Below are 14160 nucleotides of genomic sequence, written 5' to 3' on the forward strand. Positions count from 1 at the left end.
GAAAGTGTTTTTGTTCTTATTTTCATTCCTGCTCAAAACTGCTTTGCTGATTTGCGCGTGCTTAGCAGTGGTGCCAGCTACTCAGCAATTAGGTTGGTAGGAAGAAACGGTGCTAACCACCTTCCACAATCATACGGCAACAGGCGGCTAGCATCTACCAGAGAGCAGTGTTATCTGGTGGCCTTTCGAGAGAGAACGTATAAAAAGGATCCTGCCAGGCTGATAGGCCAACAATCAAGATACATTCGTTGGCCGATAAACATCGGTATTCCTGTGTTAGGCAAGAGTGATTTTAAGCTTACAAAGAAAAAAAAAGCAATCCTACAAAGTGACATCATGTCTAAAATCTTCGTTGTCTGTGCTGTGGTTTTCTTGGCCAGCCTGAACTGGACCAGTGCACTTCCAGTTAAGGACCAGGATGTTGAGGATTTGATGTACAAACTGCAACAACTGAAACAGCTGAACGATGGTAAATTAAATATTTTTCATAATATGCAACGGTCGCACATCGCATATCACAAGTGTACGTCTTTGTGAAAGTTGTGAATGTCTCCTAAACATACTTTGTTCTAGTAAGAATTAGGTTTTGTGAAAAGGAAACGTGCAAAAAAAAAGTAACGACTTGAGTTTACGTAAGCAATCTTCCTGTGACCTACCAACTGTCAAGTGAACTCACGTGTAATCACGACTGCAAAATGACCACAGGCAACAGTGAAGAGCATAATCACCCACTTTCCCGAGACAACCGTCCGTATGTTTTCACAAAGGAATCTCAGAGACCGACAAAAAATGTGCCTTTTTTAATTTCCGCCCCATTGGCTGACACGGCGGTTTCTGTTTGAGATGATGGGACATTCAGTAGAAGAGCCAAATCCTGTTGAAATTTGTTTCCGGATCAATGTCTTTTGCAGATATTTCATGTTGGATTTCTTTTTAAAATTCGGTCGTGTTGAACTTGGTCGAAATTACTAAATAAAGGCTTGACCATACCGACAAAAGCAATAAGGAGCCTGTGACATCATTTGATTAACTGGAAATACATGCAGCACAGTCATTTAGCAGGCGACACGTTCCATCATTAAGTGTGCAAGGGGTCGTTCAAAAATTACACCAATCGTGTGTTTCAAGAAGAAGAAGGAGATAGAGAGAGAGAGGGAGAGTTTCGATAGTTTGTTATAGCCTTAAAACATGAATTCAGAAATCAAAGAACATTATTTGCGAACGATCCATAAAACCTGGCTGCACTGAGGAAACATCCATCTGAAAGTTCATCTGTGACTGAATGTATCTCGGACAAATGTTTGAATTTATAGTCTTTATGAGTTATTTAATTGATCTTCACGAAAAAATAAAAATAGTTTATTTCGCAGCTGTATTAATTTTATTTATAAAAAAAGTATGTTGTTTAAATATTTTATAACTGACAAAAATTTTACATATATTTATAAAAGTTTATTTAATTAAATTAATTAAATACAAAATTTACTCAAAATCTAATATATTTCTTAATATTGAAGTGTATATAATCCTATGATGTGATCATTAATGTCCTGAGAACATTCTACATATTTTTAAATGAGTATGATATTTTGACAACAGAATTGTCACAAAAGTAGTACACCTTGGTAGATTACTATGTCAGTGAAGCAAATTTATATTTTCGATCATGATTTTAGTTATGGAAATCGTCACGTTAACAGTTTCTAAATTGTAGGAAATCGAACTTATTTTTTATGAGGAAACCAAATTTCATTGAAATTCTTAATTAAAAAAAAAAAACAATTTTATCCTGAAGCGGCATGCAGATCCATCTATTGATATTATTTTAAATTCTTGAGTTTTGAACAATTCTCTACGAAATCTGTATTTTTTCTTAAATTTTCATTTTTGTATTTTTTAATCCGACTGAAACTGGATTCAATATTATGCCCTTTTAAAATGTTAGTCATTGTTTAAAAGTTTTGAAAATATTTTTCTCGAAAAGATCGAAAAATTTCACGAATGTTTCATATTTTAACATTGAAAATCGGACCATTTGTTGCTGAGATATCGACATTAGAAAATGGTGTGTTGTTTGGGTGAGATTTAGAAAACATCAATTTTCCTGTTTTTAAACCTTTGCATGGCAATATCTCAGCAACTAAGGAACGTATCAACAAAGTTTAAAAAAAGCAAAATATAGAGAATTTTCTCAGCTTTTCAAAAATATTTATTTCAAAAACGGGCAAACATGTGCATTAATTGAAAAAAAAAATGAAAAACTGCGACTATTTTCAAAAAAGTCACCTAAGAAAGGATTGACTTGAAAACGGTGCACTTTATCAAAATTTCACTTGAGTACTTTTTGATTGCAAATTTGATTGAAAAAGTTGAAAAATTTTTGCGACCAACTTTTCGATTTTTTGTAAAAATCAGTATTGATTTAAAAATTCAGAACTCGCTCAAAGATGTTTTGCACAACCTGGAAATTTCTGAAAAGTTGGCATTTGATGTCCTTTAAAACATATAAAAAAATAAAAATAGTGTTTTTTTGCAAATCAAGTTTTAGTGACAAAAAGTTAAATAAAAAATCACCAAATTTTTTATTACCTTGCATCATTTTTTCCAGTGTTGTCCGTATCCATACCAACAACTTTGCCGAAGACACCAAATCGATCAAAAAATTCCTTCAAAAGATACAGATTTTTGAATTTTCATACATAATTTTTGTATGGACAGCTGCCAAATTTGTATGGAAAATATATGGACAAACTAATGATGCAAAATGGCTTCTTTGGGCATACCGAAGGCACCAAAAAAGTTTCAGTCGGATTAAATAAAAATAAAAAATCGAATGACCGAAATCTGTGAGAACTGCTCTTTTTTTAAAGGTCCAATACATCATTTTTTTTATTTTTGGGTGAAGGATTCAATTCTGACTCAGGACGGAAAATTTGGTGTATTTGATCTTTCCACAAAAAACCTCCACAAGTCCATTTTAATCTTGAATTTCTAATGGATAAAGTAGGACAGAAGCAGAAAAACATTCAAAACCCCACTGATACATTTTCTCAACATGCATTATTTGATGAATTATTAACATCTTGGAAAATTACAGTACAGAACAGCATGAATAATTGTGCTTGAATATTAAAATAAAACCACTTTCAAAAGCAGTACTATCTTCTTGAGATATTACACGCCAAAAGCAGCGTGCTTGTTAGGGATTGGGTTAGAAATGTAAATGCAAACATAGAAAAACATTATAATTGCGAATTTGCCCTCCAGAGGTAAGCAGAAGAAAAGCTGAGAAAAGCAGTCTTGAAACTGAGATGATTGATCTTCCTGATGTTTGTCAAGCTTCCAACATAGGTACAAAGAAAATAAAAGTATTTTGTATCTTGTTACAAATGAAGCAGAACAACATTGAGCGGATTTTTGTTGTTATGTTTGACAAATTAGCGAATGCTTTGTTTTAGTGAGATCTTCTTACATTTAAATGTTGTTGAACAAGTGGCACAGTGTTCTTAAAAATAATATAGCACAGTAAGCATGCAAATGAATTCACTCAGTTTAACAACAGTTACAGTCATTTGATAAAGGCGTTTTTGCCTTTTTTAACAGCCTCAGTGTCACTTATATAAATTAATGTTATATAATTAATGTTGTTAATTAATATTTTCGGAGATTCATCTCAAAGTATAATGATTGCCAAAGTAAAATCATCTTAAAAAATTTCAATTCTTTGTGGCTTTTGCTACTGAGTATAAATTTGCAACATTATCAAAATAAATATTAAACCGTAAGAAGTAGGGGGTAGCGGTTGGGCGGGTACTTATCACCCTATCTTGCATACACCAGGAACTAATAACTAGATTTGCTCACCACTTTCTTTGGCTACTAACCACATAAATTGTGGCTCGTTTTACTCTTGATACCATAAAATAAAAATTGTAATCTATTAAGTGCCGCATAATCTCGAGGATGAGTATTTTACGATGGCTCAACTTAACGGCAGGTCTAAAAGCGTGCGAAAACATTTTTTTTACCTTAGCGAAGGTATTTGTGATAAAAAGTCAAAAAGTTGCTTAAGAAATTACGACACCATCTGTTGCAGATGCTGTGTGTGTCTTTGTACAGCTGCGCAAGGTTTAGGGTAAAACTTTTTCTTTTCACAACGGACATTGTATCTGTTAGCATCATTATGTTCATCAGCTCCTTTTTAACAGGGAGATGTTTCGAGACTTGATGTCAAAATTGACTGATTAAAGTAGAAACGGTAGAATGTCTGGCATGTTGCGGAATTTCCCAGCACCTTCCCAGGACCAAATATTTTTTCATGCTAATTAAGGATACAGCCAGCATTGTTCGTGTGAACGATACGTAAAAGGGATCAATTAAGGACATTTGGTGCAGATCGGCTAGTTGTTATTTCTTCAATTTCTTTCCTCGTTCACGTATATCAACCTATGGCAGGTTTCAATGCTAGAAAGAATCAAGCTGTGCTGTTTGATGTTGTTTTCATGTACATACATATTTTCTTGGCAGCCGCTTACTTATGCACTTTCAGTTTCAACTGCATAAACATATGCACGAAACACGCAAAGTGCAGTGCCTTCAAAGAAACTCTTGTACTTTAAAATTAAACAATTTGAATGTTTTGAATTTTAAATATAAAACAATAGGAAATTATAAGGTAAACAATTTGATAGTGATTGAATTTGCATTTTATTGGCATGATTTTTTGAAGACATCAGAAAAATTTATGTACCAAAATTACTGTTTCGTGTTATGTGATTGTCTCATCATGTTTTGTGATATCTGTGTCATTGAATCATTCACTTGGAGATCAACATGCTTTAAATACCTCAAGGATTAATTTCTACTTTGAATTCTACTCTACGACGATTCTCCAGAGTACCTGTACTTCAACCGAGTGTTGCTCAATGAAGGAGTACCACTGAGTCTGGCTGAAGTAATTCGTCCAAACACGTTCGGCCGAAACCAACGCTCGCTGGATTCAATTGGGGGAGGAAATTTACTGAAACGGTCGCTGGACTCTATTGGAGGCGGAAACTTATTGAAAAAATAATTTTAATCGGATTTTGAGAACTGGAATGCGTGTCAATTCTAAGCTGCTATCATTCATAATTATTTTGTCTGCTATTTTTCAGTGAGTCCAAAGGTTGTGAATGAGTTTCTATTATAAACATACAGAGTAAATCATCCTTTTCGGGATGACATAAGTGAAATAAAACGTACACGGTGTAGTGTAAGAGGAGACAAAAGAACGTTATGAATTATTATCATACAATCCATATATTTCGTACCCTCAATGAATAAAAATCAAAAATCTTACATTTTTTGTTTCATTCAGTTATGTGAGAAATAGCATTAATCTATTTTATTAATTTAGCTTTTCCAAATACTCAATCAAATCTGAAGAATCGATATGGTGAAAAAGAAGTAAGGTAAATAGATATAATGATAATAAAATTCAATTTATTGTTTTTTTTATTGTTAATATTGATTTGAAAAAAAAGTAATAAAACTTAATATTTTATTTTTTTTCTGAGTTCAAACGAAAATTTTGATACTAAAAATGTAATCAAAGTTCTCTGTTGAAAAATTAGAAACGACTTATTTTGTAATTTTTTCTCAAAAAGTATTGAAATATTTTAAAGTATTGCTATAAATATGGTTTTATCCTTTGCTGTTTTCAAAATTATTTATTATCATTAGACCTTGTTTCGATTGATTACTGTTGAAATAAGACTAACTAAATTGTGATTTTTTTTCTTTCTAATTGTAAAGCTCGCCAAAACCTAAACGCTCATTGAATAACTCAGACCGTCGCACATTGCTATACAACTATTATGCACGTGGATTGGCTCCGATGTATGATAAGCGTAATTTCGATGAAATCGATAGATACTCCAAGTTTAGTGGTAAAAGAAACATTGACTTTATGGATCAATTTGATAAAGTAAGTCAAGTTAAGCGTAACTTTGATGAAATTGATCGATGGGCTGGTAAGTTATGATGCATTAGTACAAATATATACATTTAACATATTTTATTACTTAGGCTTCAATTCACGGCTGAATCATGACAGAAATATGGTGGACTACGTGAAACGAAACTTCGACGAGATTGATCGGTATGGAAAATTTAACAAACGTCCTTTTCGAGAAGTGGAAGAATTAGGGGGATCTGTTAAGCAAGCTAGCAGCCTTGGTGATGAAATGGCCGTTATCAATGAATATTCGCAATAAAAGATAATTTTGTTGTGTTGATCAAAAAGTAAAAAAAAAAAAAGAAATGGCAAGAAATACATTCATAGACGCAAATACGTCTTTGTAAGGAGAGACGTAATACAATCAATTAGGCTACTGGTTCAAGTAACATCAGCTAGGACTCCATTTCAGAAGTAAATTACGTGCAATACTATTGTACTTTACAGGTGAATTATATCCACTGGATGAATTAAACAAAATAGTTTAGAGATTGTTTATGCTAGAAATCAAAGAAGGTTACTTCTTCTGTAAACTAAACAAATTAATAAAATGAATAAATTAAACACAAGCAAAGGTTTTTTTTCCGTCTAAAATGTTTTGAAGAATTGCGTATTTAAATATTAAAAAAAATGACGGGGTTATTTCTTTTTGCTTGGGTCCGGTTTAGGATAAGTCAGCTTTCTAGTATGGAATGAGCACAAAGTTGGGGGTTCGAAAAAAGAGAGAAAATAAAATATTTTTCTAAATTGTGTTCTTTATTAGGTGTTTCAGAAATTAAATATATTTTTTCGATCCTATAATGTTTTTTTACTGTTTATTAACTTATATTTTTAAGCATTTTTTTAATCTCAATTATGAATTACGTTTGCTGAATTGAAAAAAATGTAACAATCAATTTTCGACAAAAATTATATTTATTGTTTTGCTTCGCTAATTTATAAACATGTTTGTTGCTGAGAAGAATAAAAGAAGACGCTTTCAGACTTTTTTTGTTTTGAATAGACGCGCAAACTGCAAAAATGGTGATTTAAATTGATTGTACCGTTTTTTTTTAACAGATTTTCCATTTAATTCTTCGAAGAATAATGCAGCTTTCATTTTCTTACATTTCATCGCCGCCTTGACAAGCAAAAACTGAAAACTGAAGTATAAATCACTTTATTTTTTCTGACATGGTATGTCAAAATTATGCAAAACTTTGAATTTGCTGTTTGCAGCCAGGATATACATTATTCAAAATGGCCTGTATTAAAATTATGTATATTAACTATTAAAAATTAGAACTAAGCCAAACCGATTGATACCTATATTTACAAACATAAACGTAGACAGAGAAGCTATATTGTCATTTTCCTCCAATTTGAACTAGCGTATCGTCCATTAGATCATCGTCAACGCTATTTCCAGGCATTCCTAGTGGGCTCGGAGCAGGAGATTTCATGATGTGCACAGATACCGATGTTGGAGAGGTAACAGATCCAGATCCCGAAGAACTACATGCGGCGGCTGCAGCAGCATTGCTCAATGCGTTTAAATGATGATTTTTCAATGCCGCCACAAGTTGTTGAGTATTATCAAGCTTGTTGATGAATTGAGCAGCGGCGGCTGCTATAGCTTGTGCTGAAGGTGAGCTCGAAAAGCTGTCCATGGAGTTGTTACCTCCGGTAGCATCGATGAGTTTGTCAGATGAGCTATGGTTCGACATGGTGCTGCTTGGTCTTGTTGGTGGAAGCATAAGATTACTATTGTCTATAGAATCGCTGCTGTTGGAAAAATCCATTGCATGACTCTGAAGTCCCACCGGTGACGGAAAAGGTGGTGGAATAGATATTGTTGGAGTAGGTGGCGTCGATCCTTTACCGTGTTGGGATGGGAATCCATCGTTGCTAGCTTGGTGATCTAAATTTGGTGATCTTCGAAGTAACATCGCATTGTCGTGTCCGGCAAACATTTTTTGCATGACATTTGGAAGCATTGCAGAATGTAATGGAGAAACATCTCCTGGTAGTTTATTGAAAGGCAATGAAAAGTCGTTGATTCCAGTTGGTGACTGACTCATATTCTGCAGTGGAGTAGTTGGAGCAGATACTGCTCTCAATTCTTTAATTTTATCCAAGTCATTTCCGCTCGATGCTGACCTTGCCGATAGTTTGGGAATTTGAAATTTGGTATCCAAAGTTTTCACGAACCCCTCCATATTTTGAATGGACGAAGTTATACCGAGCATTTTCATAACGTTCAATGCATTTGCATTAACAGCTGCATTGGCAGCTGCTTGCGATGCGAGGGTCATAGCATTAGATGAAATCAAAGAAGAAGATTTGGAACTATTTCTTGCTTTATCCTTGCTGCTACTACCACTCGAAGAAGAACCTGACCCAGACTTCGATGATGATTTTAGCGATCCACTCGAATTTGACAGTGAACTGGAGGAGTTTGACTTTTGAAATGATGATTTTGTGGATGATCCTGATTTGCTGCTACTGCTTGAAACAGAGGAAAAACTTCCACTGAAACTTTGAGAGCTCTGTAATTTTTTGGAGCCTGGTCCACTGGATACTCCTGGCTTTAGACCAGACTTTGAGCTACTTTTTGAGTTTGTAGATGATGAAGAAAGACTGCTTTTTGATCCTTTTTTGTTTTGGATTGTTAACTTCATTCCATCTGAACTTGGCTTTACCAAATATTCGGAGCTTTTTCCATGGACAGGAGAGGTCGTTGAAGACAACTGAGTACCCAATGCAGCAACTGTGTTAGTTAATGAGGATGCTCCTGTTGCTGACGCTGATGAGGAAGTATGGCCATGGATGTCTGTGGAAGCACAACATAAAATTATATTCATTAGGGAGTCAAAAAATGTTAATCTGAAGCGAACACCCTCGAAGAATATCGAATCCAGAGGGGAAACGGTCTGAGCAGAGGATTGAACTCCCGATCTATCACTTGCGATAATAATGGGTCAACTCACTTGAAACCATAGTTGTTGGGCTGGCGCTTGATGATGAGGCAACTTTGTTTGAGCCAGATGATTCCTTTAACGTGAAACCTGCTTGCTGAGCTAGTTCGGGCAATAACATCAATGAGCTTTCATCGCCACTTTGTGCTGATTTGAGCTTATCAATCACAGCGCTGAGAGAGCTTTTTCGGTTCTTCATTGCCTGCTGTAACAGGAGCATGCCGGCCGTTGAAGCAGCTGCCACTGATGAATTTTTGGACATGTCTGATGACGCAAATAAACTGTTGTCAGTATAATCTATGCTGCTGCTTCCAGTACTGCTTCCTCCGCTACTGTTACTATTTATGAGCTCAAGTTGCACGCCAGCACTTAGTGAAGCCCCGCAAGTTGCCAAGTCTAACTGTTTCAATTTAACCGCTGGTGTTTTAAGTTTTGGATTAGAAACGGATTTTTTATCACTTCGTTCGCGGTCACGATCTCGATCCCTAGATGAAGAGGAACCACTGCTACTGCTGCTTTTGTTCGTGTTTCCCGTGGAAAATACTCCAGAACCTTCATCTTTGCCTGTACTACTTCCTGAGGATGATTTAGAATTTGGAGATCCACCACTAGCAGCAGATTTTAGAGCCGACATGCTTGGCTTTCCACCACCAGAACTACCACCGGAAATATGTTTTGGCGACGAAGTTCCATAGCTTCCCTGATGTTTGGGGCTGCTGTGATGTACTGGTGAATGCCTCGGACTTGATGAGCTACCAGTTTTTGGTGGTACTGGAGAGATTGAAATTTTTCGGCTTCCTCCAGATGGCGATGTTGGCCCATCGGTAGACACATTTTTGGATAGAATTTTATGCGGCGGCCCCATTTGCAGTTGAGATTGATGCTCTTCATGCTTTCGTTTTTTCTTCTTTTCGAGCTTGGCTCTATCCGATTCAGTTTTGCTATCGCTATTCTTGCGGTTTGAACTGCTACTAGAGCTGCTGCTTCCACTAAGCTTTTTATCACTACTGCTACTTTTAGAAGGCCCCGCACAGTTTTCTACTGGAATAGGTGTTATAGTGATTGAAGATGGTATACTGGTGGCTGAAGTCGATAATGGTATAATTTCTATACCAGGTCGTTTATCTAAATTTATGTTGCTGAGAACGGAGCTCGAAGACATGTTCTGCTTTCCCACTTCTATCGTCGTAATACTCACAGTCAAATTACTGTCTTCTGGGTTTGAAGCCGACGTCTGATTGATTGGTTTAGTGGGTTCTAAACAATCAGTTGCCTCGGAATTTTTGCGAATCGTATCGGGACTTGAGTTAAGACTGTTCATTTTTCCTGTATACTTGTTTCGAAATCCGTCTTCTCCAATACCCAATGCAAACGGTGATGTGGGAGTATGTTTTCCCGATGACGATATTGATGCTGACGATGATGATACATGTTGTGTTGTTGTTGTTGTTTGATTTCCACCCAAAGAGTTATTCGAGTCACTGTTGTTCGACTCGTCACAATCATCATCATCTGCTACATTCACTTCGCTCTTGAGCGATTTTTCCATATTATTACTCTTTGGGCTGTTTCGAAAATCCTCTCCAACACGTCGTTTTTTGGATAGATCTTGGGTTTCATACTTGATCTTCTTAGCATCTACAAACTCTTGATGGCTGGATCCACTTCCGTTCATGCCGGTAGTGTGTTGACCATTCATTCCAAGACCATTGCCACCGCCTCCTCCACCTGGCCCACTCCCACCACCATCATCTGGGCCCATAGGCAAACTAAAATTTACTTCATCGATGCATCCATTTCCTCCAGCATTCGAACTAAGCTTGCCTTTGAATTTGGCTTCAAAGTCCTCTTCCCAAATCTTGATCAATGCTCTCAGTGTAACCGGAATTGACATCGTACGTTGCACGACAATTGATACATGTTTCGAGATGCGCTCATCACTTTCATAACCGTTGCAGAACACACGTACTTGTATTGCCATTGAATTTCTCAGGTCAAACTCTACCATGGCCAAAGATTCGTCGAAAGGATGCTCAAGTGATATCGTGATGTACTGACAGGATAATGCCGTGACTTCAAACACTAACAGCTGGTCATGGTCAGTTGTTCGAGTGTTGGTTGAGCTATTATTTCGAATGCAACTGGAAAGCAGCTGGTTGAACAATGCTTGTTGTCGCAAAAACACTAATATTTTAGAAACGTGCTGTGGCTCGGTGAATGGAATGCTGCTTACAACGATACCCTGAAATAATTGAACGAAATTAGTTTATGATCTTGTATGCATGAAGATTGTACATTACTTCGAGATTTTTGTTTTCATTCATGTAGTAACAATGGTGTTGGTCAGGCAGTGTAACGAAAAGTCCCTTAGCGATGTTATTAGCTGCACCGGTTGATGCATATTCAACAATCAATCGTATTAGACTTGATGAATTTTCTAAATCAATAAATCCACTTGAGCTCTCGCCCGTTATGATTTTAATTTGCTTGAACATCTTAACATTCAGGGCCATCGGTTTGTTGAGTTTTAAAACAAACGTGGCCGGTAACGAAGTGGAGTTGTGCTTTTCTATTGGGCTGTAAACTGGAGAATTTCCTTGTTGAACTAGAAGTGGTTGAATCTGCAGCTTATTAGCAGTTGATGCTTCCAAATTGACTGCAACACTGCATCCAATTTTTTCCGACAGTATTAGATCAACATTAAGGGGTTTCATCATTCTTGTTTCTAGGTCGAGCAGGTCGTAAGGTGTCACGAAATAAGATAGTTTCATTGCATGACCACCTCTTCGCTTTTGAACAACACCAAGGGGCGACTTCAGCAGTAATGAATGAATGTCATTGAAATGCTGTGTTGACAGTGAGTAAAGATTATATAAATCAGTCTCCAAAGCCTGAAGAGCAACGAAAGCATTCAGTTTGATCTTCTTTTCAGCATTCAATTGGTATATCGAAGCAAGACCTTCCAGCTGTGTAGTAAAATCCACAAAATCTCCTCGTTGTAGACAAGAAACGAGTTCACTGCAACTCTGCTGCTTCATTTTACACTCATGATGCACCTTTACATCTTGCACCTTTCCGTTTTGGTCAAGAATGATTTCCAGATAGAACATATCGGAAGAAATAAAAAGACCTGACGTATCCTCGCTCAGCTTCAGTCTACAATAAATATTTTTTTCCATAATTAGTTGTCATTTTTGATTTTTAATATGCAAGGTGCACTAACCCGAGTTGCCTTGTCAAACAGTCTAATCGTTCAACTAATCCTTGACGTGAAGTTACTTTAATACAATACTGCATGCTGTCCAATGTTTTTTGCAGGTTCGATTTTTCCACGACATCCAATGCATATCGTTTCTCCTATAAGACAAATATATACATATATATTTTTAGAAATGCAATTTCCTTACACAAAACTTTTTAAGCTTACTTACCAGCAAAGACATTCGAACCGTTTTGGACATTTCTGGAAATGACTTGTAATGCGATGATTTGGCCTTACTCCGTAGCCGCTCCATTAAAAGTTCCATCTGCCACGATTCATGTTTATCTCCGATACCAGCGACAGTGCCTGGACCAGCTGTTCCTGCCGAGTTCGGCATCTTTGTGGGTCCTCCAACTTTTTGTTCTACTTTTTGTTGCTTCCCGTTAGCAGAGTGCATCATGACACCGCTTGAAGTAGTTGACATTATGATGATGTTTTCTGCGAGTAGACACCTTGAAAAATCAATTCAGATTTTATAATGAAATTCTTGCTTCTCAAAATAAAATAATAAAAAAACTAAAATTGAGAACACCCGTTTTTAATCTTCACATTTGTCTGGGATTTGAATTCGAACATAAAGTAATGGTATAACAATAGCCAGGACATGGCATCAAATAGCAGATAAAACTTAATGTCTCTTCAGAAAGGATAAATATGTGAATTTTTTTTTCACTTCGCTTGCCATTTGATTGGCACCACATTCGATCGAACTTACACTGTAACTGTACTTTAGAGCTTCAAATTATCGAGATAATTTTCAAGAATTAACTAAGCCACATCTTGAAGTGTTAAGCTAATCACATCGTTATTCGAAAGCGGATATTCAACTGAATAGAAGACAACAAACTAAAATCACCTTTCCGTTCGCCATTCATGACATGATGGTTGACGACTCTCACTTCTTTTTTTAGGTAGCTCTTATTCAAGAAAATAGAGGTAGCGGTGGTTATGTTATGTTTCGTACAGTTGGTAACACTAAATGCGTTGCAGACTGCATCGGTTTGCCTGTCATAAATGGCTGCTTAGTTATAGACTGGCTTCGAAAGAGCTTTTTTTTAATTGCAACTTATATTTTTTAACCGGCATATTTATGGAATATTCTTTATTATTTTTAGGATTCACATTGATTACCAAAACATAAATCATATTATTCTCTGCCAACGCAAAGAAATCAGAGAAAAGTGTCTTTTGGGATCACGAATAATTTGCATGATGATTTGGAAATTTGATGCCAAAGAAACTTTTGAGTAAAATAGTTATAAAACCTCTGCAATTTTTTTTATTCAGGTGTAAAAATCGTGGGACATGTCATTATTAGGGAAATTTAATGTACTTTTCAAATCTACTATAACCCAAGAGGGTATTTTTATTAATTTTTTTATCTTTAAAAAGTTTTTTTTACAGTTAACACTCTTCTACAAAATTGTAAAGCAGTCGATTCCAAAAAATAACATTTATTATTTAATGGATTTAAAAGTTTTTTTTTAGGTTGATATACTTTTTTGGGTACAAAAAAATTCGTATTTTAATTACCGGTGCCGTCAAAACGCCTTTTTTAGTTTTCATACGACTTTATCAAATTATATGCTAGATTCTTTAAGCTCCAAACTATTTTTTTCTGAATGTCCAACTTATCACCATTCATTTGCGAGAAAACAAAAATCGGTTGAAACGGCGCAAAGTAGAGCGTCCAATTTCCCGTCCCGGGAAAAAAAATCCCGGGATTTCTCGGAAAAAATATTTCCCGTTTCCCGGGAAATTTGTAAAATTCCCGGGAATTCCTGAAATACGAGCGGAAGTATACATTTTCCTACCTTTTTGGCACCAATGTTTTGATATCATACAAAAATAAAAAATAAAAAATTAGAGAACCTTATTTGATTTCAATCATTTCAATCTACTGTTCATATTGAACAGTAGATCGTCTTGTCAAAAAATGCTGCTTT

General features: G+C 35.8%; 2 protein-coding genes across 5 annotated transcripts; one reads left to right on the plus strand and one right to left on the minus strand.

The window, feature by feature from the left end:
* The first annotated feature begins 215 nt into the window (after positions 1-215).
* Positions 216-6366, plus strand: LOC120429116 (orcokinin peptides type B-like). The gene is made up of 5 exons (XM_052707104.1): positions 216-469; positions 4896-5063; positions 5396-5450; positions 5794-6011; positions 6067-6366. The coding sequence occupies exons 1-5, from the start codon at positions 337-339 to the stop codon at positions 6252-6254; spliced, it is 762 nt and encodes a 253-aa protein (XP_052563064.1). The 5' UTR covers positions 216-336; the 3' UTR covers positions 6255-6366.
* A 772-nt stretch (positions 6367-7138) lies between these two features.
* On the minus strand, positions 7139-13178 carry LOC120429115 (mediator of RNA polymerase II transcription subunit 1). Of its 4 annotated transcripts, none has more exons than XM_039594291.2 (6): positions 13071-13178; positions 12384-12666; positions 12176-12309; positions 11253-12108; positions 8965-11194; positions 7139-8807 (listed from the first exon to the last, which is right to left on the minus strand). In XM_039594291.2, the coding sequence occupies exons 2-6, from the start codon at positions 12636-12638 to the stop codon at positions 7342-7344; spliced, it is 4941 nt and encodes a 1646-aa protein (XP_039450225.1). In that variant the 5' UTR covers positions 12639-12666; positions 13071-13178; the 3' UTR covers positions 7139-7341. The 4 variants fall into 4 exon arrangements, with proteins under 4 accessions (XP_039450225.1, XP_052563310.1, XP_039450224.1 ...); XM_052707350.1 differs by having other exon boundaries at positions 12384-12652; positions 12930-13125; XM_039594290.2 differs by having other exon boundaries at positions 12930-13125.
* Between the last annotated feature and the right edge of the window lie 982 nt (positions 13179-14160).

The sequence above is a fragment of the Culex pipiens genome, chromosome 2 (assembly GCF_016801865.2).
Source record: "Culex pipiens pallens isolate TS chromosome 2, TS_CPP_V2, whole genome shotgun sequence".
NCBI lineage: Eukaryota > Metazoa > Arthropoda > Insecta > Diptera > Culicidae > Culex > Culex pipiens.